A 24,061-nucleotide genomic window follows, 5' to 3' on the forward strand; every position below is an offset into this window, starting at 1 on the left:
TTTACGTGAAAGTAGATGTCATGCTGGCCATTCCTGCTAGAACCTGGAAAGGGTTTAAAAGTTATCTGACGCTCTATAACAGAGCCTTGAAAACCTGCTTCCAGTGTAGACGCGTGTATCTTGCCAATAAAATTTTTTTTATTAAAAGTCGCTTAATTGTTGGATATGTTTTTTTCTTTTAATTTTCCCGGGGTATACGACTAGTGTGCTTGATAGCGAGAAATCTAGTGGTTTTCCGAAACAATAGCCCTGACAAAAATATTTCCGGCTGCCGGAACAATAGCAACTTCGTTAAAGCTAATTGAACAAGTGAATTTCTAACTTGATTTCTAAGGGATTGTCACCGTCACCATGAAGGTATAGTGAGGCTGATAGCTAGACTAAAAGAGAGTGCATGCATGGTGACGGATTTTTAGCCACCAGCGTGAAACCGCACCTGCAGTTTACAACGTGACTCAGGCGTCTCTGCGTGGTCCTTAATGTAGCTATTAAACTAACTCAGTAAGTTTTAGGTTCAGTTAAACGTCACACTAAAACTCACTTTGTGCTTGAACTCTGGCGACTGCTGCAAAGGCAAACACGAGTAGAAACGCTAGCCTTTCCATCTCACATTAGCTATTCCTCAAGTATTAAATTGGTATGCGGAATTCACGGAGTAGGTACTATAGGGTATTTTTTTTAGTCTCGCGCGCCCGACCCATAAAGTATATGGGTCGGGCGCGCGAGACTAGGGTATTTCTGGCTATCAAACTCGGCGATTCACATCTGTCTCGCATGGCTTCTGTTATTCACACACTGTCTAGCTAGCTATTCTAGGCTTCGGTTTTTAGCCCCCCGCTAACTGGTTGATTTAAATGATGGAACCATTTTTTCATTAGTCTGATATGAATTATTTAATTCATTCCCTCTCCCCCTATCGACGCGCGCCGACCAAACTCAGTAAAATTAAAAAAAATAAAACATGGGAATAGAGATCGCTGAAAAAGTGAAGAAACAGGAGTCAAACAAGCCAACATGTTACAGTTTTTTCCAATGCTATTTCATTTTATAGCTAATAGCTATAGCTTTTAAACAATTGCCCCACACCAAAAGTTATATTATCTATTATTGAAACAGAAAGCACAAATTTAATTTGTTGGTAAAATTATTGAGTCTGAGGTAAAGAATTGAGCATAATCATAATGATACACGGCATAACATAAGTGTTTCACCAATATGAGATAACGCCGATGTCCAAGTATTGGATAGTATTTTCAACCTGATAAATGTAGTTGATCCAATACAGCACAACATGTCTATTTTATAGCAATTTTTACTAGAATGTGATTGTGAAGGACCAGGTTAGCTTGTTCATAGTGGTAGCATTGCTACAATAATAGCAGACAGATATTGAAGCAGTAATAACAATATTGTAATACAGAAAAAATGAAATCAATAAAACATCATTAATTTTGGTGCACATATAAGCATATGTGACAGTGTTTCAAAATAAGTACATACATCTGTATCTGCTCATTGCATGGTCAAATTTCTTTTTTATAGCTATAATGAAGCACTGAGTAATTATCTACCTTGTGTTAAAATTTTGTGATGATACAGTGACACGTGCACATTCCAAAGTCAAAGATATGGCTAAATTACTGTCTAATACATAACAATCTAACTTGTCAGTATCAGTTTATAGTGCTGTATAGTAATCAGGTGTGACAAATCACTTTGTTGACAAAGATTTTCATTCTTACAATCTAAAATGGATAAAAAAGAAATCCTTGAGAGTTTAATCATGTGTTCTTAGTGCTTTTTCTCAAGTAGATCACATGTATTATAGACAAGAGAACATTTGGTTTTAGAAATGAACAAAGCACTAGGAACCTGCCGATTATGCTCATAATTTTACCTATTATGCTATGCTGCACTGCTCAAATATTTACCTATTATGCTTAAATTTATGCTCAATACTTACCTATTATGCTCAAATTACGCCCAATTATTTATCCCTCAGTTCTCATGCTCTGCTAATAATTTCCAGTTTATGGATAAATAATAAGTGGCTGAAGCACAAACTTACTTGTCAAAATGCATATCACAGAAAATATCGATATACTCTAATAGAACAGTCAGCTATGTGATTGTTCTATTAGAGTATATCGATCTTTCCGTGATAGCTATTTTGATAAGCAAGAATTCATACTATTATACAAATATTCTACCTATTATGCTAGCATTATGCTCAATGCTTTCAGACACCTATTATCCTCATAATTATGCCAGCATAATCGGCGGGTCCCTACAAAGCACCCAATTTGAAAGTTAATTGCTGTCCCACAGATTGTGAAACTACTACATGGCCTGATATAATTGAGTAACTCCAAGGAAAAAAATCTCTGAAATTTTCAATTGAGTATTCCCACAAATTTTACATTTGCCTAATTGTAGCTATGCTTTTCCAAAATGTGGTCACATAACGTTTTTCCAATAACTGATCTGATTATCAGTGCAATGCTATAGTATAACAGTAAAAATTAAAGGATGGCTAGTTAGATGGATGGCTAATGGCAGGAAATGAATGATGTAAAAGTGTTTACAAAGCTATATGCCTCAACAATAGGCAGCATCGTTAGAATATGATTGGTTGCCATACCTGTGTTATCTACAGCACAACAAAAAAGAATGGGAAGAAAATGGCTGACATTATAATGACTCCCTTAATCTATTATTTACAGTTGTGCTTTAGGTTTTTATTTATTTGTTAAGGCTTTACAGCACAAGTGCTGAAGGTCTGTAGGACACCTGGTCCTACAGCCTGTTTAAAGTCGCTACATTAAGTATGTTTGAAAAGGTTGAGAAAGGGAAAAAAAACCATTGACTGGACCTGGGCAGCCTTGAACCTGTAGCCATCCGATTAATGCTCGAACACTTACAGGAGTATGCTGGGCGGTCAGGATGTTGTCTCCTTGTAAATTTCATGTATATGTATCCATAGGAACTCTAGAGAGTGACTTTCACTGACATATTTCAAAGTACCCCATGTAGAACCAAATGGACATTCTAAAACAAAGAGGATTCTCAACAACATAAAGGGGGGCAGTCAGACAAGATATTAATATGCATTTATGATACATAGCTCATCACCCATAATGAGAAATGTTTTGCATTATATTTACATAATCCATGTACTGTAGTGCATACAAAAAGCATAAGTAGCAACAGTTATCCTAACAAAATTTAAATACACAACATTGCAGCACATGCGCATAATTATAAGCAGCATGAACACATTGGCTTATTTAAACTGTGTTTCAGCATAAGCTGGATTCTTTTCCATCTTAACATTATCTGTTTTTGGTGCAGCTGGTTGAAGGTCGATGATCTCATATTCAGGTGAATAATGATCACTTTTCTTATCAGCCAGTACTGTTGATCGATAAGCTGGGTTCTTATCCATTGTGACTGGCTTGTTGAGAGGTGGTGGATTAACAGTCTCGTACACTGCTGGTTTAGATAGATTAATGTAATCATAATCATGTTCAGGTTGTTTCTTGACACTGAAATAAAGCAAAAATGAATTCAAATTGAGAATAAGCATTTTATGAATATTTTTACAAGATGCCATAGCAATGAAATTAGCATAACATTATACAGCTTAAAACCAGCAAACATGGTCAAAGTGTGCAAGCATTGTGCAATACATGTGCACCATTCCAGCTGTATGCAATAAATTCAGCAGATTTTAAATTAGGGATATACTATTAATATCACCAGATGTTCTATGACATAGAGAATGTCACAATGTTAATTATGTCTGTCACACAACAGTGTGTATAGTGTAGCACAGAAAACCAGTGTGGCTGCATACAACAGACAAGCATTTAAAATGTGTTATACAAGAATAAATAAAATGCAGTTTATATGCATTTGAAGGTTTGTGGTACAGTAATGCATGTACAATGTTGTAGTGAAAACTTCCTTGTAGTCCAAAGTACATAATAGCTAATTTGGCCTTGTATTGCCTTCTGAGCCATGCAAAGTTAACCTTATTTTATTTATTCATTAATCTTTTGCACACTTTAGCAAAACTGTCAGAATTTGTGAATGTTTTATTCCATTCACCTCACATTTAAGTGTGGAAAGACCATAATCAACAACATTAATTTTATCTTGTTGTGTGCTGCCAAGTTATGAACAATGAAACTACAAGTGAGATTGTATGTCTATACAAGGGTGAATCTACAAGAGGGTGCTAATCTCTACTGTATATAGCAGGGGCTAAGAAAAGTAGCAACTGCATGGTCGATTAAACTAGTAGTTAATACATGCAGTAGTATAGTGTGCTTCAGCACACTCAGCATGCAAAGCATACTCTATCTAGTTGGGTCTGGAGCATGCCCTCACAATTTTCTTTTTTTGCAAACATAATTTAGCCTTTTGAAATTGAGTTTGGTAATAACTTGATTGAATAACAATGGTGGATATAGGGTGTGGTGGATATAGGGTTTGGTGGATATAGGGTTTGGTGGATTTAGGGTTTGGTGGATATAGGGTTTGGTGGATATAGGGTTTGGCAAAGGGGGTGCACTGGGGTAGTAGACGTATGGAATACATAGCAGGGGTCTGGGAGGCATAGCTCCCCAGAAGCCAGAAGCTAAAGCTATTTCAAATGTTTCAGAAATTTTGATGTAGAGTAGTTTAACTATGCACAATTATCTGCTTTCTAAATGGACTACATTGATCAAGAGTTGTACAGGGATAAGTGATAGTCATGAGTAGCTTAATTATTAATAGATCTAAAGGATGGCATACACAAGACCACATACCCATGTGCCCATGTAAGTGTGCCCATGTATGGAATACTGTTGTGAGTGACTGTTCTATTAAAGTATTGACTGACTGCTCTATTAGAGTATCTCGATATTGTATAATGTTGTTCTTTTTTAGGGGGGAAGGGGCTGTGTCCCAACTTGGATCCTCCACTGAATAAGCATTAGCATTTTAAGCTAGTTTAACTAAGTGACATCATTATTCTCCAGCAGTAATAATGCTAGCTGTCATGTAAAGTGCACAGCATAATAATTATGCTGCAGTATATACTTGAAATTTCAAGATCTAGGAAGGAGTGCAGCCTCCAGGAGCTGTAAAACTGTCAGCAGAGTACATTGAATCTACTAACACTAGAGGCAGAAACCTCAACCTGTAAAGTGCACTTAGAGTGAGACCTGAGGTTAAATGAGTGGGATTTGCTTACTTGCTTACATATATAAACATGCGTGAGGTTGCTTCTTAGTAAAAAAAACAACAAAAATTTGCCACTTTCTTTAGCTGTTTTCAGTTATACTCTCCATTAGAGCATTGTTTAGTGCTTTTCCAACAGGTCTGAAATATAATTAAATCACGTGAGAGCTTAATTTTTCGGGAATTGTAATTGAAATATGTGAGATAGAAAACCATGCGTGAGACAACATTCCAATGTGTGTGTCTCACGTGCAATGCGTGAGAGTTGAGGTGTCTGCTGAAAGATGAAACTGTAACCTGCAATATGACTGAATCTATGTTGCATCTGCTTTCAAAGAGTTTTCTACAGTATCTATTTTCACCAATAATTACTTACGGCTGTGAATTCTGTAGCTTTTGTAAAGCATCTTCTTTGGAAAATTGTGATGGTGTACTTTTGTTGTTTATGATTAGAAATCCACAGAATAGGCTGCATGTATTGTTACAAAATAAGGTGATAAACAAAGCTACAGCATGCTGTGAGACACTGAGATTACTTCATAATGAGTTGATTAATTCAAAAGAGAGCTAATGTTTACTGGGTACCTGGATTTTAGAAGTAGCACAGCATAAACTAGTTGTCATCTACTATTCCCAAAATTATTCAGGCATGTTCGTCTTTATGATGATAAAGAACTATCTAATCAAAAACAGCCAAGCTGTAAAAAAAGGCGCGGCCCCCATAAAGGCCATGGTGAAAAAAGATGTGAAATCCAAGGTGGCGGCCAAGAAATGGCTGTGATGGTAGGTTAATGGTTACATTTTAATAACAACAATTCAGGTGAATTTGGTGCAAAGACCAAGCGGCACAAAATTCACCTGAATTACCGTTATTAAAATGTAACCATTAACCTACCATCACAGCCATTTCTTGGCCGCCACCTTGGATTTCACATTTTTTTTCACCATGGCCTTTATGGCGGCCGCACCTTTTTTTACAGCTTGGCTGTTTTTGATTAGATATCACTTCTTTTTGTATTTGTATACTGCAAAGCCGGCCTATGGCTGGCTTTGGGGCTTTTTTTAACCCATGTGTTTTTTTCTTTACCACAGGAAGAAGAAAAGAATTTAAAGAAGAATTTTAGTACTTCAATTATTTTTGATTTTATTAGTAATTATACAAATTATATACATATATTTATTACATGCTCATTATTCCCCACAGGATTTTTTTTGCAGCTGATCTCTCTACTGGGTGACTTGAAATGTAGCTGAACTATATACAGGATGGTTTCTTTGTAGCTGAACTCTCTGTAACAGGTGATTTGTTTGCAGCTAAACTCTCTACATGGTGGTCTCTTTATAGCTGAACTCTCTACATGATGGTTTCTTTGTAGCTGAACTCTCTACAGGGTGATTTTTTTGTAGCTAAACTCTCTGCAGGGTGATTTGTTTGCAGCTGAACTCTCTACATGATGGTTTCTTTGTAGCTGAACTCTCTACAAGGTGACTTCGTCCAGTTGATCTCTCTACGGGGTGATTTGTTTCTAGCTGAACTCTCTACAGGTGAATTGTTTGCAGCTAAACTCTCTACATGGTGGTTTCTTTGTAGCTGAACTCTCTACAAGGCAACTTCTTCTCTACAGGGTGATTTGTTGTAGTAGAATTCTCTACAAGGTGGTTTGTATGAGGCTGAACTCTCTACATGGCGGTTTCTTTGTAGCTGAACTCTCTACAGAGTGATTTGTTTGCAGCTGTACTCTCTACATGATGGTTTCTTTGTAACTGAACACTCTACAAGGTGACTTCTTCTAGCTGATCTTTCTACAGGGTGAATTGTTGTAGCTGAACTATCTACAAGGTAACTTCTTCTAGCTGATCTCTATACAGGGTGATTTGTTTGTAGTTGAATTCTGTACAGGTGGTTTCTTTGTAGCTAAACTCTTTACAAGGTGACTTCTTCTAGCTGAACTCTCTACGGGGTAATTTCTTTGTAGCTGAACTCTCTATATGACGGTTTCTTTGTAAATAAACTCTCTACAAGGTGAATTCTTCTACCTGATCTCTCTACAGGGTGATTTGTTTGTAACTGAACTCTGTACAAGTGCGTTTTTGTGGGTGATCTCACTGCAGGTTGATTTGTTTGTAGCTGAACTCACTAAAGGGTGATTTTGCTTGTAGCTGAACTCCTTACATTGTATCTAGTTTGTAGCTGATCTCTCTACATGTTGATTTGTGTGTAGCTGATCTCTCTGCAGGTTGATTTGTTTGTAGCCGATCTCTCTATAGGGTAATTTGTTTGTAGCTGAACTCTCTATAAGGTGATTTGTTTGTAGTTGATCTCTCTGCAGGTTGATTTGTTTTAGCTGAACTCTCTACAAGCTGATTTGTTTGTAGCCGATCTCTCTATAGGGTAATTTGTTTGTAGCTGAACTCTCTACAAGTTGATTTGTGTGTAGCTGATCTCTCTGCAGGTTGATTTGTTTGTAGCCGATCTCTCTACAGGGCAATTTGTTTGTAGCTGACCTCTCTTCAGGGTGATTTGTTTCTAGCTGATCTCTCTACAGGGTGATTTTTTTGTAGCTGACCTCTCTTCAGGGTGATTTGTTTCTAGCTGATTGCTCTACAGGTTGATTTGTTTGTAGATGAACTCTCTACAGGGTAATTTGCTTGTAGCTGAACTCCTTACTTTGTGTCTAGTTTGTAGCTGATCTCTCTACAGGGTGATTTGTTTGTAGCTGAACTCCTTACATTGTGTGTAGTTTCTAGCTGATCTCTCTACAGGGTGATTTGTTTGTAGCTGATCTCTCTACAAGTTGATTTGTGTGTATATAGCTGATCTCTCTGCAAGTTGATTTGTTTGTAGCCGATCTCTCTACAGGTAATCTGTTTGTAGCTGAACTCTCTATAAGGTGATTTGTTTGTAGCTGATCTCTCTGCAGGTTGATTTGTTTTAGCTGAACTGTCTACAGGGTGATTGCTTGTAGCTGAACTCCTTACATTGTGTCTAGTTTCTAGCTGATGTCTCTACAGGGTGATTTTTTGTAGCTGAACTCTCTTCAGGGTGATTTGTTTCTAGCTGATCTCTCTATAGGTAGATTTGTGTTGATTTGTTCATTGCTGATCGCTCTAAAGGTAATTGATTTGTTGCAGTTGAACACCCTGCAAAGTGTTTTGTTTGTAGCTGATCACTCTAAAGGGTAATTTGTTTGTAGCTGAACTCTCTCCACAGTGACTTGTGTGTAGCTGAATTCTGTGTAACTGAATTCTCTAGAGAGTGACTTAATTGTAGCTGAATTTTCTACACAGTGCATGACTTGTTTATAGCTGAACTTTCTTCAGTGTGACTTGTAATGTTCTGAATCTCTATAGTGGTATATTTGCTTAACTCTCCACATGGTGACTGTCTTCTTGCTGAACTGTCTATAAGATTAACTGTTTGCAGCTGAACTCCCTACAGAATAACTTGTGATGTAATAAAATTCTATAATGGAGTAAATAAATTAGCCGAATGCTCTATTAGGGTGACTGTTCTATTAGAGTATCTCGATCTCGCATTTGCTACACGGAATTGGCTTTCGAATCATAACTCAGTGGTTTGTAATCCGATTCTTCTGTACTACTGCAAGGACTTCTATGAAGATTATTCCAGCAATACACCGATTTTCAGCTCATTGCTTTAAGCGGTTTGCCTAGTAGGCGTGAAAACTAATACTTTTTTATTCATAAAAATCGATCGCGTAATTGTGACACAGGTTGGGTTTTGTGTCATATCTCCGTGGTCTTTATCTCGATTCCTTTCAAACCACCAAAAGGCACTCCTACGATGGTTACTCCATCTACATAGCAATTTTCAACTCATTCCATGAAGCGGTTTACCCTGTAGGCGTGACAACAAATCGATCTTGTTTTACGCGAATAATCGGTCATAACTCCTGAACCATTCATCGGATTTGTACCAAATTTAATGCTAGGATTCGCCTTTGGACTCCCGTTCTGTGTACCAAATTTCAAGGCGATCGGAGTACGCGTTTGTTTGTTATAGCAATTTTTGCAAGTGTGCGAAAAGACGAAGAAGAAGAAAAAACGAAGAAAAAAAAACGAAACTTTGGAAGCTCGTATCTCGGAAATGGCTGGAGCGATTTCCTTCAAATTTGGAATGTAGACTCCCTTGGCTGGCGGGCAACTGTGTAGCAAATTTGGTTCCAATCAGATACATGATCACCGAGATACAAAGGTGTGAAAATGACGTTTTCGTTCTTCCTGTCAATATACTCACGGTGTGGCGCGCCGGCTTCTTGGGCCGCACGACACACTACCGTGTGTCTTGATATGTGTACACCTACATACTGTATGTACTTTCAAATGCAATATATAAGTTTTTGTTATTAGAGCTTCGCAATGACCAGAAGGGATATGTAAGCGGGCACATTTAGTTTGTTCTGAAACCACGATGTTTATAATAGGAAACTTTAAGATATATGAAGCTGGGTACAGCTCCTAGACACTGTAGTCCCAGATGCTTAAGGTTTCTCTACAATGTTTCAAATGCAAAAAAAGAATTTCAACCCAAGTATCAAATTTGTAGTGCTAAAAATGAAATTACCCACTACACTTCTAATCGCAGAATAGACTTTCAAGAACTGATGTCTTATGATTAAGGTGTAAACTTCAAACTTTTAAGCACTTGAATGGCAGGATGTTTGGTACAATAGTGAAATAGTAGTGTACAGGTAAAAAAGTGTTGAATTTCACATACACTCTGGTCTTTGTTCTTTATAGCTTAATGATAGATGTTCTATTGGAGTAGTTGGCTATTCTATCACAGCACTTGGCTGTTCTATTAGAATATCTAAATTTTTAGCAGTTTTACCCCTAATATATAGTTTAATTTTGACCCCTCTTGTTGATTCCTGCATGAAATTAGCTGTTCCCTTCTTGCTTTTTCTGTCTTTTCATTGCCCACGTATTCCAGAGATGCAATTGTACTTGTTCCATGGATTTCTAGCTAACACTTAGTAAAAATTTTGGAGAGGAGTAAGGAGAGGGGTACTTCCCCTCCCCTTAAATCCACCCTTTTTACCTATAGGTAAGCTAGTTTCAGAAAAAAGTTGAAAATCAGCATGTAGATGAGTTAGCCAATGCAGCTCAGACTGTGAGTATACAACATCTGAGCGTAGTAAATTCCATAGCCGGGTGGTTGAGGATCGGTAGGAATGAATGTAAGCATCAATTTTTGTGGGTGCTTACCTAGTTATGAACCCTTCATGGTTTAAAAGTACTGTAGATCGGGAAATATTTGACAGTAAGAATATTCCGTGGTTGCTTCTACCAATGAGAATACATTACGTGAAATATTTTCACTCTTGAATATTTTATTTGCAAAAATTTTTTTTGGAGGTCAAGCCATCAAAACCAAGCAGCCAAATTTGAAGCACGTGAGGAATGATTGATTTATTAATTGATTGATTTATTATTTTATACTCACAACAATCAGCACAATGCCATTCCTCCTTGTTGGAGCAATACAAAAACAACAACAACTAACTCAGCATACACACGAATATACAAGATAACACAAAACAAGACAATAGCATACATTATTATACCACCCACACATACAAGTACTCAAATAACACTGAATTACATGTCATAGTTGACAAAAAAAAAAGGCTTTTCGCACAGCCATTAAAATCTGTAAATGAATGAAGTTCTTTAATATCAGATGGCAAGGAATTCCACAAATGAGTGGCTTTGTATTGAAAAAAAAAAACCTTGTTGGAAAAGAAGGACTATTGGCCTACCATCAGGGTTCCAATATCTACCAGAATAAGTTTGCTTGCCACTGTAGCCGTAAATTTAATATAATATTAATAGTGTAAATGATTAGTGTCTAGCTACTGGTCGAGGCTGACCTTTGTCACAGCTGGGTATCCATAACAATTGTCCGTTCAATGTACAGCCATAATCTATTGTACCACAGCTACCCATATATCAACTTTTATCGTATCTTGCATGCTCATTCCTGGAACACAAAATTATTCGCTGTAGAGAAAAATTCGCTGGTAAAATATTTTTGTGGCTTGCGCTTTCCATGAAAATATAAAACATTGAATTATTTTTGAACTAAATTATCTCGAACGAAGGTTTCCCAATTTACGGTAATAGGATACTTAACTATATACCATGGGTTCAAACCTGGGACCTCTAAATATAAATTTCCAAATCAAGACACACAGTAGTGTATTGTGCAATTTGGCATGCCACACTGTGTATATTGACAGGAAGAAAGAAAATGCGATTTTCACACAAGCATAGCTCCATGGCTCAATCTCCAAGGCACTCTACATTTGCATTATAGAAGTTTGCCAGGTAGGGTGGCCACACAGCAAATTTGAGATGATAGACACTCAAAAATTTGGTTTTTTTTGATTTGTGATTTTCTCATTTGTAATTTTTCAAACATACAAGGGCCACATATAAGCATCATTAACTCTAACAAGTATAAGAAAAAAAATTGGAATTTTAAATTAGATTAGGGACAGTGTATAATGCTGCAATAAAAAGTACTGAAACGAGCTGGATCGGAGTAGTATGTAATGTCCAAATACTGTAAAACAATAGGAAGTGAATATCCCTACTGTGCTACACTCAATGCACAGTAGGGATATTCACTTCTTATTGTTTTACAGTATTTGGACATTACGTACTACGCCGATCCAACTTGTTTCAGTACTTTTTATTGCAGCATTATACACTGTCCCTAATCTAATTTAAAATTCCAAAATTTTTCTTATACTTGTTTGTGAAGTTTTTTTGCAAACTCATAATCACTAAATAGCTGCTGAGTTAATCACAGCACTATTATACTAGATTATGACTCATACAATAACAACTGATCAGTGGACGTGGCTCTACATAAGCCTGCAGACAATAATGGACGTGGATTCGTGCATACCTATGGACTAATGAATGGGCGTGGCTACCATATTTCTACAGACAATAATTTACATAAGTGGGTGTGGATTCGTGCATACCTACACACTGATGAATGGACGTGGCTACCATATATATCATAGATAATCTATGCATATATCTACAGACAGTAATTTACGTAAGTGGGCATGGCTCACAAAAGAAGCAGAGCTATGCTATGAAGTGTAGTAACACGTCCACAGTTTAATTTAGCATGTGGGGTCAGACCCGAATAATCTGTAAAGCAGGACCAACTCGGTTTAACATTGTTACTAAATAAACTATATTTATTGACTTACACATTGCTATATAGTTCGCCGTGAGCCTGTGTATTCGAATAGTTTGATGTAATATACACTGGTATGGAAGCCGTACTGTAGTCTATTAACACTCAGCAGTAGAACCTTGACTGATGGCCATGATAAAGGAGGATAAAAGGTAAGACAATAGCGCAAGCATTGTATGCTTATCAATATACCAAAGGTTTTTTCTTAAGTGAACTAGAAACGTTTCTGCGAAAGAATTAGGGCTGTAGCTGCAGCTACTTTTCCGCTATGCTTGACTAAAGGCGTCAAGCAGGCAGGCAGGCTGTTTTTGCATAGAGGATTTCACTTATTTTGTGAATCAATAGCATTGATATAATTTGCATCCTAGTTTTATCATCCAGATTCTGTTCCTGCACTTGTGTGGCGATGTAGGCAGGTGGATAACCAGCTTCAAAGTAGTAATAATGCACCAGCATTATTTTATAGATGGTTCATTTAAGAGGTTCAGAACTTTAGGGTACCACATGAAGCTATAGAAATCATATAATTATCACCTTGACTATATTTGGGACTGAAGTTTGGAAAACATTCCAAATTGCACATTAGAAATTTTGTTTTAAAGAATTTAAGTCAGCATAACTTGCTAAGGACCGCATGCATGCATATGAAATTTTCCACAAGATTCGCATTGACATATTACCTTTCAGATCACTTCTAGTACCTGTAGCTGCTTGTAGAGTTTCCCACCAAATAAGTTTGAAAATCTGAGCAATTAGATGAGCCAAATATTAACAAGAGTGCTCACAAAGGGGTGGTGGCGGGGTGGAGAAGAGATAGACTTCAAAATGGAGGTAGACCATGACTGAAGTCCATACATGAGATTACAGGGCTGTGCTGGCATCTTGGTGGCTGATAAGTAGCAAAATCAACAGAAAAATTGTTTGGCCAACAATATCAGGCTATCCTCCAGTAAACCACTGATTCTTGCCAAGCCAGGCCCTTCACAAGGACTAAAACTGCAATTTGAGCTCTCCACACCACCCAGAAAAACATCTGTTAAAACCAGCCTTCAGTAGTTTGAGTAGTACTGAAGGTCAAATCTGCTAGTACGATAGTGTAGCTATCCACTGGTGGTGTTAGTTCGATTTTGCCTGATGTGCGATTTGGAATGATTTGGTCACATGTTGTAGTTTGCACATAAAAGTTGAAAAATTATTAAACTTATATATATATGGCTAATGATATGTATCTAGTCTTTGATATAACCAACACAAGGATATCATTCTAATAATGTATCAGGCAACAGTACACCTAGATATGGTGTTGGAATACAAAATAGTACTAACATGTGGGATTCTTGCAGATATGGTTGTTTATTTGAAGTTCATTCTATTATCTTGGCCATGTGACTCATTGATTTATTGTTAAATTCTAAAAAAAATAGACCTAGTCTTGAAAAACTGGTCTTATAACCTACTTTTAAGTATTGAGAAATGCCAGTTTTAAGTATTTAGTGTGTTGTAACTTGACAACGGTTGAAGATACAGTATGTGTACCACATTTTCGAATGTTTTACACTAATTCATTACCTTCTAGAGTATTCACTGTACAAATAGTCAAAAGCTTACTAGTTTCCTATCATTTCAGATAGTTTTATCTCAAGGTTGGCAGTATCAAGCAAGCTCTAATAGGGGTAGTGAAGGGGTTGGAGGACAGGGCAAGAGGGTCTTCAAAAATGAAAGAGGAATGCGTAGGAAGTAATTAGGCCAAATTATGTGCCATTCAGGTGTTAAAAATGGCTAAAATGAAAGTAAATTTACAATGCAGGTCTTTACGCAACACTGTGGTGCTGTACAGCTGCATACAGCTAGGCCAGAGCTCCATTAAGGCCCATTACCATTTGTACAACTAGCTACTGGCTTGACACAAAGCAGACCACTGTATGCTCAGCTGATTTTGATTAATGGTTTACTCATGTAGCTTTGTGTTCTTGGTGAAAAATCAACTCTGATGTCATAGGGATAAAACTGTTTATTCCAGATCCAGACATTGTTAATAAGGATTTGCTGGTGAAGATAAAACGCAAAGGTTTTTAACTTTAGCAGATTTACATTATACAATTTCACTTACTTGTACTTGTAACTAGCCTTTCGGCTATGATACATTACAATCAGCACCACTGTAATTATCAACAGCATTATAATGATCACTACTGCAATTGTCACTCCAACTATTATGCCAATGGATGAGGAGCTATGGGATGAAGAGCTGGTGGGAGATGGTGTTGGTTGTTCTGTGACAATAACACAATCAGGTGAATTGAATGAATCAAGCATTGCTGGACAGTTAGGATCTACATCTAGAGTAACTGCTGCTACAGATATTGATGGTGAAGACTGTATCCAACTTGTTATATTATTAACAACATCATCAGCAATAGGTCCCTGGATTGTAACTCTTGCTCTGAATACAACTGTGTCTTCAAACCCATCTTTAGACCCTCGACAGCTAAAGCTTTCATCAACAATATTAAAAGCACAGGAGCATCTTAGTGTTATATCTTGCATCACCGTTGATAATATGTCACTCAGCTTTTGGCTTGGTCTGTCTATCTGTAATATGTATACATCAAATGATGTTGCATATATTTTAATAACAAAATGCAGCCATGTACTCATAAAAGCATTTAGAAGGCACTTTTGTCACAATTATAACAAACACTTAGACTAAGTTGTGCCTTTATCACTTTACTTGCCTGTTATAATGTGACAACTGTCGCTGGTCTTCCCTGTGCCTTCACAGGGTTTGGACAATTATTTAGATTATTTTTCATACAGTACCTGACATTAACCCAAAACTCAACAGCATATCACAAGCATGTGTTAAGTAGTGTAGTTATTTTACATACCTAATATGTGTAATTTGTTATTAGTGTTTGCTTATCTACAGTTATAATTTGCAAAAGCCAGTCCTTGAAAATTGTGTGGATGACTTAATAACTAGAATTTACACTGCATGATAGGCTCCAGCTACCTATCCATATTATATGCTTCGGAATGTACCAAATAGCACTATTTCCAAAACTTTCTCCAGTTTTCTTGTTTATTATTATGACTATTGTATTTATTCTGATGATGTTCAATACCCATGTCTGCAGTAGTAAACTCTTTGTGTTTTTCAAGATGGTTGTATAAATTTTACTAGAATTAATAAATGAATTCTTAAACTAAGTAAATGCAAGCACTGACTGGGCTTGTTAAGGATGATTGAGAAATCAATTTGTGAACAATGTAGTCTCGATCTAAAGGGTTCATATGATAGTTTGTATTATTGTAATAGTAGCTGAACATATTGCATTGCATAAATCCAGCCACTTCAGTATTGTGTCTGTATTAAACTCTGAGATAATGGGCTGGTTTAAATTGCTAAGTATACAACATAGCACTAAACGTTTAGTATTCTCAGATGATAGAACAATCCTACGCATTCCTTTAACAATAACAACATTGAAAGGTGCTAAAATGCACAACAGTATCGTTCATCATTAGCTAAAACTCCTGCATAGAGCAAATGTCAAAAAATGAATTGACAGGTTTATGGTTGCTTGATGTCTCTACCAAATTTAAAGGGTTTATAGTACATATACACTGTAGATCAAGTTATTAAGAAAAATGTGAAGCTCTGTGGTTCTTGCTTCATATACTGGTAATGACAGATTATGCTGTTTGCTTGTCAATTTACTCAAGTTTTGAGAAGGTGATGAAGATAGTATGTGAATAGCTTGTATCAACAACAGTAGTCTAATAGTTTGATAGAGCAATAACTGTGCTTTACTCCATAGAAACTCACAGACACTTTCCCGAAATGATTTCCATCTTGTAAAAGATTATTATAGTTCTAAATTCCATGCGCAACACCTAGCTGATGAGTTACAAAATTGATACAGTGTCAATCTTATAAATGACTAACAAGTAGTGATCACTTTTGGGTCATGTGCACTATTTACCACACATCACTACCATAAGTTTGATATTAAAAATAGATTTCAATTCTGATAGCACACAGTAATACAAAGTATTTTAGTACATGATTGATTAGAAGGATTTAGTTTTATGTTTTATAAACACTTTTTACTACACAACCTGCAATATTAAAACCTAAAACCACAAATCGGTTATGGGCAAGTGACCAACAGAGCACAACTTACAAGTGGTACCCACAATACACAACAATACAGATTACATGTATGTGATCATTCACTTACTATCCAGTCAAGACATTCACCAATAGGACTAAGTCTTATTTGAAATAAAGCTGTGGATACTAAAGTGAAAATGATAAAGTTTAGCGTAAACAAAGAGGACAAACTCACAAGTGGTAGCAGTAACAGTTGTACTAGTAATCCTCCCTCCTGTAGTAGTGACTGCTGTAACATTGATGGAGTACTCTACACCAGGGACCAGGTCACTGAGTGTGATACTTGTAGTTGTACTGTTGGTAGACAATGTTGAACCTTGACCAGATGGAGTATAATTAACCTGCAATGAGAGTATAATAAATATTGATAAAGTGTATAGATACAACAATTGAGGATTTGTCTATTAATCACTTACTAATATTACAACAGATTTTTAAACCAGATGCATGTCCATAGCCAGTGAGTTTGCCTAATTCCCTGAAATTGTTTCCTGAAAAACATCTCTGTGGTTTTGTTTTATAATATTTGTTCCTTTGTATTTCTGCATCCTCATGAGCAATATTATGCCAAAAGCAGTCTGTACAATTATATATAATTATAATAAGAAAATGAAGGCTGTACATAGCATCACTATTAACCTTGCAGGTTAGTAGTTAAGGTTTGCTTTAAGGTGCTTTATTCATACCACTTTCAATATATCGGTGAAGCGATTTCTTCATTAAGTGTTGTGAATACCATTGTGTGCTGTAAACCAACAGAATGGAAGTATTTACATTTGGCAATCAGATTCCCTCAGGGTGAAAAGGGGCATATTGAAAATGAAAATGAAGAGTAGCTTTCAGGTTTCTCTAGATAATTAAATTTGCATAAGAAAAAACGTAATAGACAGACTATAAAACACTTGAGAAAATATAGCGTAGCTCACAGGTAACATTGCATTTACACGTACGACGCGTGTGAGGGGCACTCAAGTGACCCACGTCGATACAGAAAGGCTACAGTAATGCTCCATGATAGCTAACTTTACTTGATAACATCACGCAAGACAACAACACAGGACTCATCTATGATGTTGGGTGGTGGCACTGGCTCAGTTTTGCCAGCTGTGAGGCCTCCTGTTGCAATGCCTTTGTTGTACCGATAACTCAGTCACTTAGCTACTGGCTTGACCTGTTACAGACTACAGTAAGCACTGTAGCAGTAGCTACCGTAGACCTATTTGGATTGGCTGCCAAGTAATGCTGCAGAAAGAGTAACTAGTTACAGCAGGTAGCTAATCAGTTTGTACCGTCTCTTCAAGAAGAATTACTCTCTTCCACCCGTGTGCTGTCTCGTCAAGAAGATCTGCTTTCTTCCATTGGCATACACATGGTTACTCATGTGACAGTAAAACTCTATTTACTGTGCACTCATAATTTAATCTCTGTGTTATGCAAGTAATCTTTAATATTATGTAACCAGCTTTGTTAGTGTTGTTGTATAATAAGCTCTACTGTTCTAGTCCTTGATTCTAGCTAGAGTAAGCCACCGGTGTTCGACCACCAGAAATTTTAACACTCATAGCTACTCAGAAAGTATACAACTTTGCATCACTGTTAGCTTAGACACTCATAAACTAGCACACCAAGTTTTGTAGGATTTTCTCAAGGACTGTGTGCTTGGCCAGGCATTAAGTGTATGTCTGAATTGCATGACATTTTGGCCAAAAGCACCTATTTTTGGACCACACCTCGCAAAGCACCAGGAATATAAAGATTTATATGCAATTATGCATGTAGCTAGGGTAGTCACTCAAGGTCTAGCCCACCAAGTATCAGCTTATACTGTAAATTAACGCTACGCCTTAGATATTATGAATGCATGTAGGCCAATCAAATTTCGGTCATTCATTGGTGCATATTACTACAACTGCTGATGGAATTTATGAGCAATTTTATATGATTTCAGATGTTTGACACCATAAACATCAAAGCAAATCATTTTGAGTGTGCTATGACAATCTGTAGCTGGGCTGCTCTCAAACTAGCTGTACACCCAGAGTCAGAACACTTGCTAAAAAGCTGCAAGCAAACCCTATTTCAGTAATTTTTTTACTTGGAATATTCACACTTGAAGAATAATACAGTACGAAAGCATTTTGAATGGAATTTACACTGCAACTATAAGTGACTGTTCTATTAGAGTAGTTGATATAATCCTGACTACTTTATTAGAGTATCTCAATTTATTCACTTAAATCTTGGTTTCTCACAGCAATTCAACTTATTAGTACCATAACTTGAGTGAGCATTTAAATCTTTGCATTCCCTGTGCTTTGTGAAGTGTGGTCCTAATATAGGTACTTTTGGCCAAAACGTCATGTGATTCAGACATACACTTAATGCCTTGTCAAAAATACAGTACTTGAGGAAATCTTACATAATTTGGTGTGCTGATTAGTAAGCATCTAAGCTAACAATGATGCAAAATTCAAGAGAATAAGTTTTATAGTTTCTGAGCATGAGCGTCCAAAAAATCCAGGTGGCCAAACATTGGTGGTTTACTCTATACTGTTAATGTAAATTGTGTGCATCTGTAGAACAATACTGCAAGTCTGGCATAAGCACACTGCAGTGCTGGCATTCGGTGAGTCTGCCATGGCCATATTATTTTAATACTTGGCTGACGAATTTAACCTAAATGGAATGATAAATGGTGAGCAAAATGCAAACATACCTGGATCTGCAAGAACCCCATATGTTAGTGCATTTTTCAAATTCTATTTTATTACATTCTCTTTATTTAGATAGCCAAAATTCTAGAAGCCAAGAACTCTCGAAGTTACAGTGATACAAAGTGGCAACAGCAGACAAATCAATATGTACAGTGAGAATAAATTACAGGTGCTTAATAAAATGATCATATCTTACAAATACAGTCCTCTACCAAGATGTAACTTAGGGTTCTCCATAAACAGGCAAATCTATTGCTGAGTACGTTTTGTCTTCTAGGCCTTTCGTATGACCAGGTCAAAGGAAAAAACGTACACATGGAGTCATCAGCAAATGGCTATTTATTACTTGTACTGTACCTAATGTGGATGACCTTTTCAACCACTTGAGGAATGCAATAGACATGCCTTTATTCCTGCAGTAACTGGCTATTCACTACCTGGTGATTTAGAATGAGATTTGTTGGCGCTTCCCACCCAAATTAGTGGTATGGGTATTATCAACCCCATCAGAATGTGTGACTTTGAGTTTTCGGCCTCTGATAAAGTTGCTAAGCCTTTCCAATCCCTTGTTTTATCTCAGTCTGGTACCCTTTCAAGTGATTATTTAGGTGAAAAATTCTCCATAAAAGCTGAAATTTACCACTTGAAATTTTCCATGATTTCTTCCAACAGAGTCACTTTACTAGAAGGAGCCATTACAATCTTTTTGAAGACATCAATGAATTGGCTTCTGCAAAAGGAGCTTCAAATTGGCTAACTTGTCCTTCCATTGCAGTAGCACAATTTCACCCTTCACAAACTGCTTTCCATGATGCTGTTGCATTCAGATATGGATGGGATTCAGCCAAGCTCCCTCAACATTGTACTTGTCGAACTAAGCTCACTGTTGAACATTCTTTTACATGTTCCAAGGGTGGCTTTACATCAATTTGTCACAATGAGATCTGTGATTTGACAGCTAGTTTACTGTCTGAGTGCATTTACAACCAGTCACAGATGAGCAGTTCATTCTAGTTTTTCAAACACTGACAATGGCACTTGCCTTGACATATCAGCTAATGGATTTTGGGGAGGTTGTTGTGAGAAGACCTACATTGGTGTAAAAGTTCTTAACCAACATGTGCCAAGTAATCGTACCACCAATACCAGGGCCATTTACAGAAACATGAATTATGTAAGAAGCAATCATATGAAGTAGAGTTGTACCGATTATTGGATCGGTAATCGGTAGAAGCCGATAATTAGTTGTTTTTACCATAATGGGAAATCAGTTGTAATGGGCTGTGGCCAACAGATTATTAGTCCATTCAGCTTCAGATGCTGCAGTAGCACTGGAGGGCAGGTGTTAAAGGTTCTGGCATGTACTTAGGTAATTTGCGTATGTTCTGTGGTAATCACAATTATAAACAGTGATGGTTGGAGCCTTAGCTCTCTTATCTGATCATCAACTTCGAGTTGAGGTAAGTGTATAACCTCACAACATTGGCTTAAAACCAGCTGTACTTTTAGTGGAGTATGCACAAGTGCAACTTGTAGAGACCTACAATTGGGTATTGGTTAACTATCGATAAATTAGGGTAAAGAAAATATGTGACCCAGTCTGAGAAAACCGGTCTTATCGCTCATGTCAGCAGATTTGATTTTTCACCCAGGACACAAAGCTACATGAATAAACTATCTAATTCCACAATTAAAATCAGCTAGACTTGAGTGGTCTGGTTTTGCTGTCTGCTTTTTCCAAGCCCAGTGGTGATCTGTACATGTGGTGTGGGGCCTTAATAGAGCTCTGGTCATCATGGGGATGACTGTATGTGGCTGTACAGCTCTGTGGTGTTGAATACGTACCTCTGCTGCCAATTTCCTTTCATTGTAGCCAAATTTAAGACCTCAATGGCCCAAAACTTGGCCTAATTCATCCCCATGCTTAACTTTTCAATTTTTGAACAACATCTTGCCCACCTTCCAGGCCCCCCCACCTCCCACCCATTTTGTAGTGCACCTAATATCGGTTTAAAAACTATCTAAAATGGTGGGAAACTTAGTTGTTGGCTACTTGTACAGTGGATGCTGTGGAAGGTAAGTAATTGGTGTAAAATGTGTGAAAATTTGGTACACATAGCTTCAACCATTGGCGAGCTACAACACACTAAATACTTAAAACCGGCATTTATTGATACTTTTAAATAGGCAATAAGCCCAGTTTTTTCAGACTGGGTCACATATATCGGATATTGGTTTTACCTAAAAAGTGAGAATTGGAACAACACTAGTATGAAGCTCACATACATGAAGTTGAACAGAGTTCCTTTACTACTTTAATTTTCTTAGCCACTGGGGGTATGGCTAATGAAGCAACAGTTTTTACACATGCCTTGCCTCCCTGCTATCTGTCAAATTACGCAGCTGTAATGGGATGGGTATGATGCTGCTTGTCTTTTTCACTCCTAAGATCAGCAGTAAGGTGTTTAAGGAGATGCAGGTCATCTAAGGGCAGATTTGATCACTCTTTAAAAAAAGCACTGGTTGATATCTCATCCAGATAGAGACCAGAGTGTTCACGTATGCAGTAACTGTTATTGTTTTTGTAAATTAATTCATTTTTTATGCTATATTATATAATTGATGTAAAAATAATAAAATAAAAACACGAGAAAAAATGACAGCGAACCGCTTGTCCAATGCAAGGCAGACTAACACTCATATATTCTGTCTCTTTGGGAGTACTGACACGGAACTCTTCTTGCTTTGGGGATCATGATGCTACCAAGGTGTTTGGTGTTATCAGGGGCGTAGCCAGAACCCGTGCCACCCGGGCCCAGGCCCGGGCATCAATAATTTGAGATACTCTAATAGAGCAGTCAGATCGTGATAAACCAGTCTCAGTATTCAGAGAAGCAGTGTAGCAAGCAAGCTATGTATGTAGTTATAAATAAGGAGGTATAGTTGGTGGAGGGGAGATCAAGGGCATAGCCAGGAAGGAAAAGGGGGGGGAGGGTTCAGAGGCAGAATATTATAAAATAAAAAATCACATCAAATCTTACAGTCCTGGAGCTCTCCGGTAGCTACTGGCACACTCGCGCTCTTCTGTATTACTCTTGAGGGTCGCATTGCATTAATCGAGATCTATTGCATCACATGATCAGTAGTGCATGTGATGCATGGTGGAAATGGCGACAGTGTTGATTGGTTGAGGCAGACATATTACAAGGCAGTAGCTGCGATAAACTTGAGTGGTCGTGTTATACATGTGTCAGGTGAGCACAAAATGTGAATAGTTGATGTATATCTGATGAATGATTTGTTTATTTCTCACATGTTGTGGGCACGTGATGTCTCGAATACATTGGAGTACAAACCAAGTCCAAAGTTACTGACCATCAACAGGAGGGCCGACCAAGAATAATGTATACCTGGAAGGAAGTATTGCCAACTAAGCAACTCGAGTGTGGAGGGTTCTCGTGTGCTAGAAAATTTGAAGTTGGTTGTCTGGAAGTGAAGATTTAAGTTAGTATTAGCTACAATAGGTTTATAGTTTCTATAAGCTGCATAAACTGTAGTGTGTAGGTTTTAGCTAGTTAGATGCACAAACAACACCTTTTAATGTTACTGCCTAAGGGCACAATTTGTTTATGCATCATTTTTGTTCAGACATGGTCTAGGGGAAGCACACAGGCCTTCCCCCAAGAATATTCCACTTGCCTTTTGTTTGGTCTTCAGCTTACAGCTAGGCCCTGGCATCACCAAAAGTCTGGCTACGCCCCTGGGTGTTATCACCTTCCTTCATTGTGAAGCAAGTGCTTTAAAAATTTACGGAATTTTTATTCTATTTTGTAAGTATTCTGCCCATTGCATTCTACTGTAAAATAATATTAGACTTGCACGGACATAATCATGGGATTCATGCAAATCTGGTAACAAATATTTATTTCATTTAAGTGTTGTATGAAGTTACTAAATTCAGTGGCAAGTGTTCTCATGTGTGGCGAGTTACTCATGTGGCTAGTGCTTATCTACGCGATTTTCCACAGGTCTTGTACAGTACATTATAATAGAAAAACCTTACCAGAAGACACAAGCATTACTCACAGTGCTCTACTCACAACGTTACCTGTGAGCTGTACTATACTTTTGTGCATTAAAGTCGAGCTACACTTCCTTAATAGTGCACAGCAACATAATTAGCAAAATACAAGGCAATACATAATTCACAAAATACATTAACAAACTACAATTTATTAGCTAGCTAAATAAACATTCTATACTAAAATCAAAAAGCTACAAAAAATGCTAGGTCTCCAAAAAGGCCAGGACCAAAAGATGCTGTGATATCAAAGGTGGAAGCCAAGAAATGGCTGTGATGGCAAGTCAATAAAAACTTCAATAACAACAATTCTGATGAATTAGACTACCTTCTCCAAGTTTCACTAGAATTTGGCACCAAATTACTTGAATTGTCATCATGGAATTTTTTGTCATCAACATATCACAGCCATTTCTTGGCCTCCACCTTTGATTTCACAATTTTTTCACCCTGGCTTTTTTGCGACTATCCTTTTTATACTGTAGTTTGATTTTTTTTGGTATAGATATTAGATCCTTTTGTGACTACACTTTACTTTCCTCTTTACATACTACAGGAAGAAGAGAAAGTCTGTGTACTGTAGATGAATTCTCTAAAGCGTAACCGGAGTGACTTGTTAT

General features: G+C 37.2%; 2 protein-coding genes across 2 annotated transcripts in view; both read right to left on the reverse strand.

The window, feature by feature from the left end:
- Positions 1–654, reverse strand: part of LOC136255525 (protein sidekick-1-like) — a 48,927-nt gene extending 48,273 nt beyond the window's left edge. Inside the window, exon 1 of the mRNA XM_066048315.1 lies at positions 542–654. Within this exon, the coding sequence (XP_065904387.1) occupies positions 542–605 (64 nt within the window). The 5' untranslated portion in view covers positions 606–654. The remainder of the gene's footprint in view (positions 1–541) is intronic.
- A 2,459-nt stretch (positions 655–3,113) lies between these two features.
- The window catches only part of LOC136255297 (hemicentin-1-like), a 239,616-nt gene continuing 218,668 nt past the window's right edge, over positions 3,114–24,061 (reverse strand). Inside the window, exons 21-24 of the mRNA XM_066048025.1 lie at positions 16,822–16,987; positions 16,714–16,772; positions 14,580–15,061; positions 3,114–3,545 (exon numbers count right to left, since the gene is read on the reverse strand). Of these exons, the coding sequence (XP_065904097.1) occupies positions 3,284–3,545; positions 14,580–15,061; positions 16,714–16,772; positions 16,822–16,987 (969 nt within the window). The 3' untranslated portion in view covers positions 3,114–3,283. The remainder of the gene's footprint in view (positions 3,546–14,579; positions 15,062–16,713; positions 16,773–16,821; positions 16,988–24,061) is intronic.

The sequence above is a fragment of the Dysidea avara genome, chromosome 5, assembly GCF_963678975.1.
Source record: "Dysidea avara chromosome 5, odDysAvar1.4, whole genome shotgun sequence".
NCBI lineage: Eukaryota > Metazoa > Porifera > Demospongiae > Dictyoceratida > Dysideidae > Dysidea > Dysidea avara.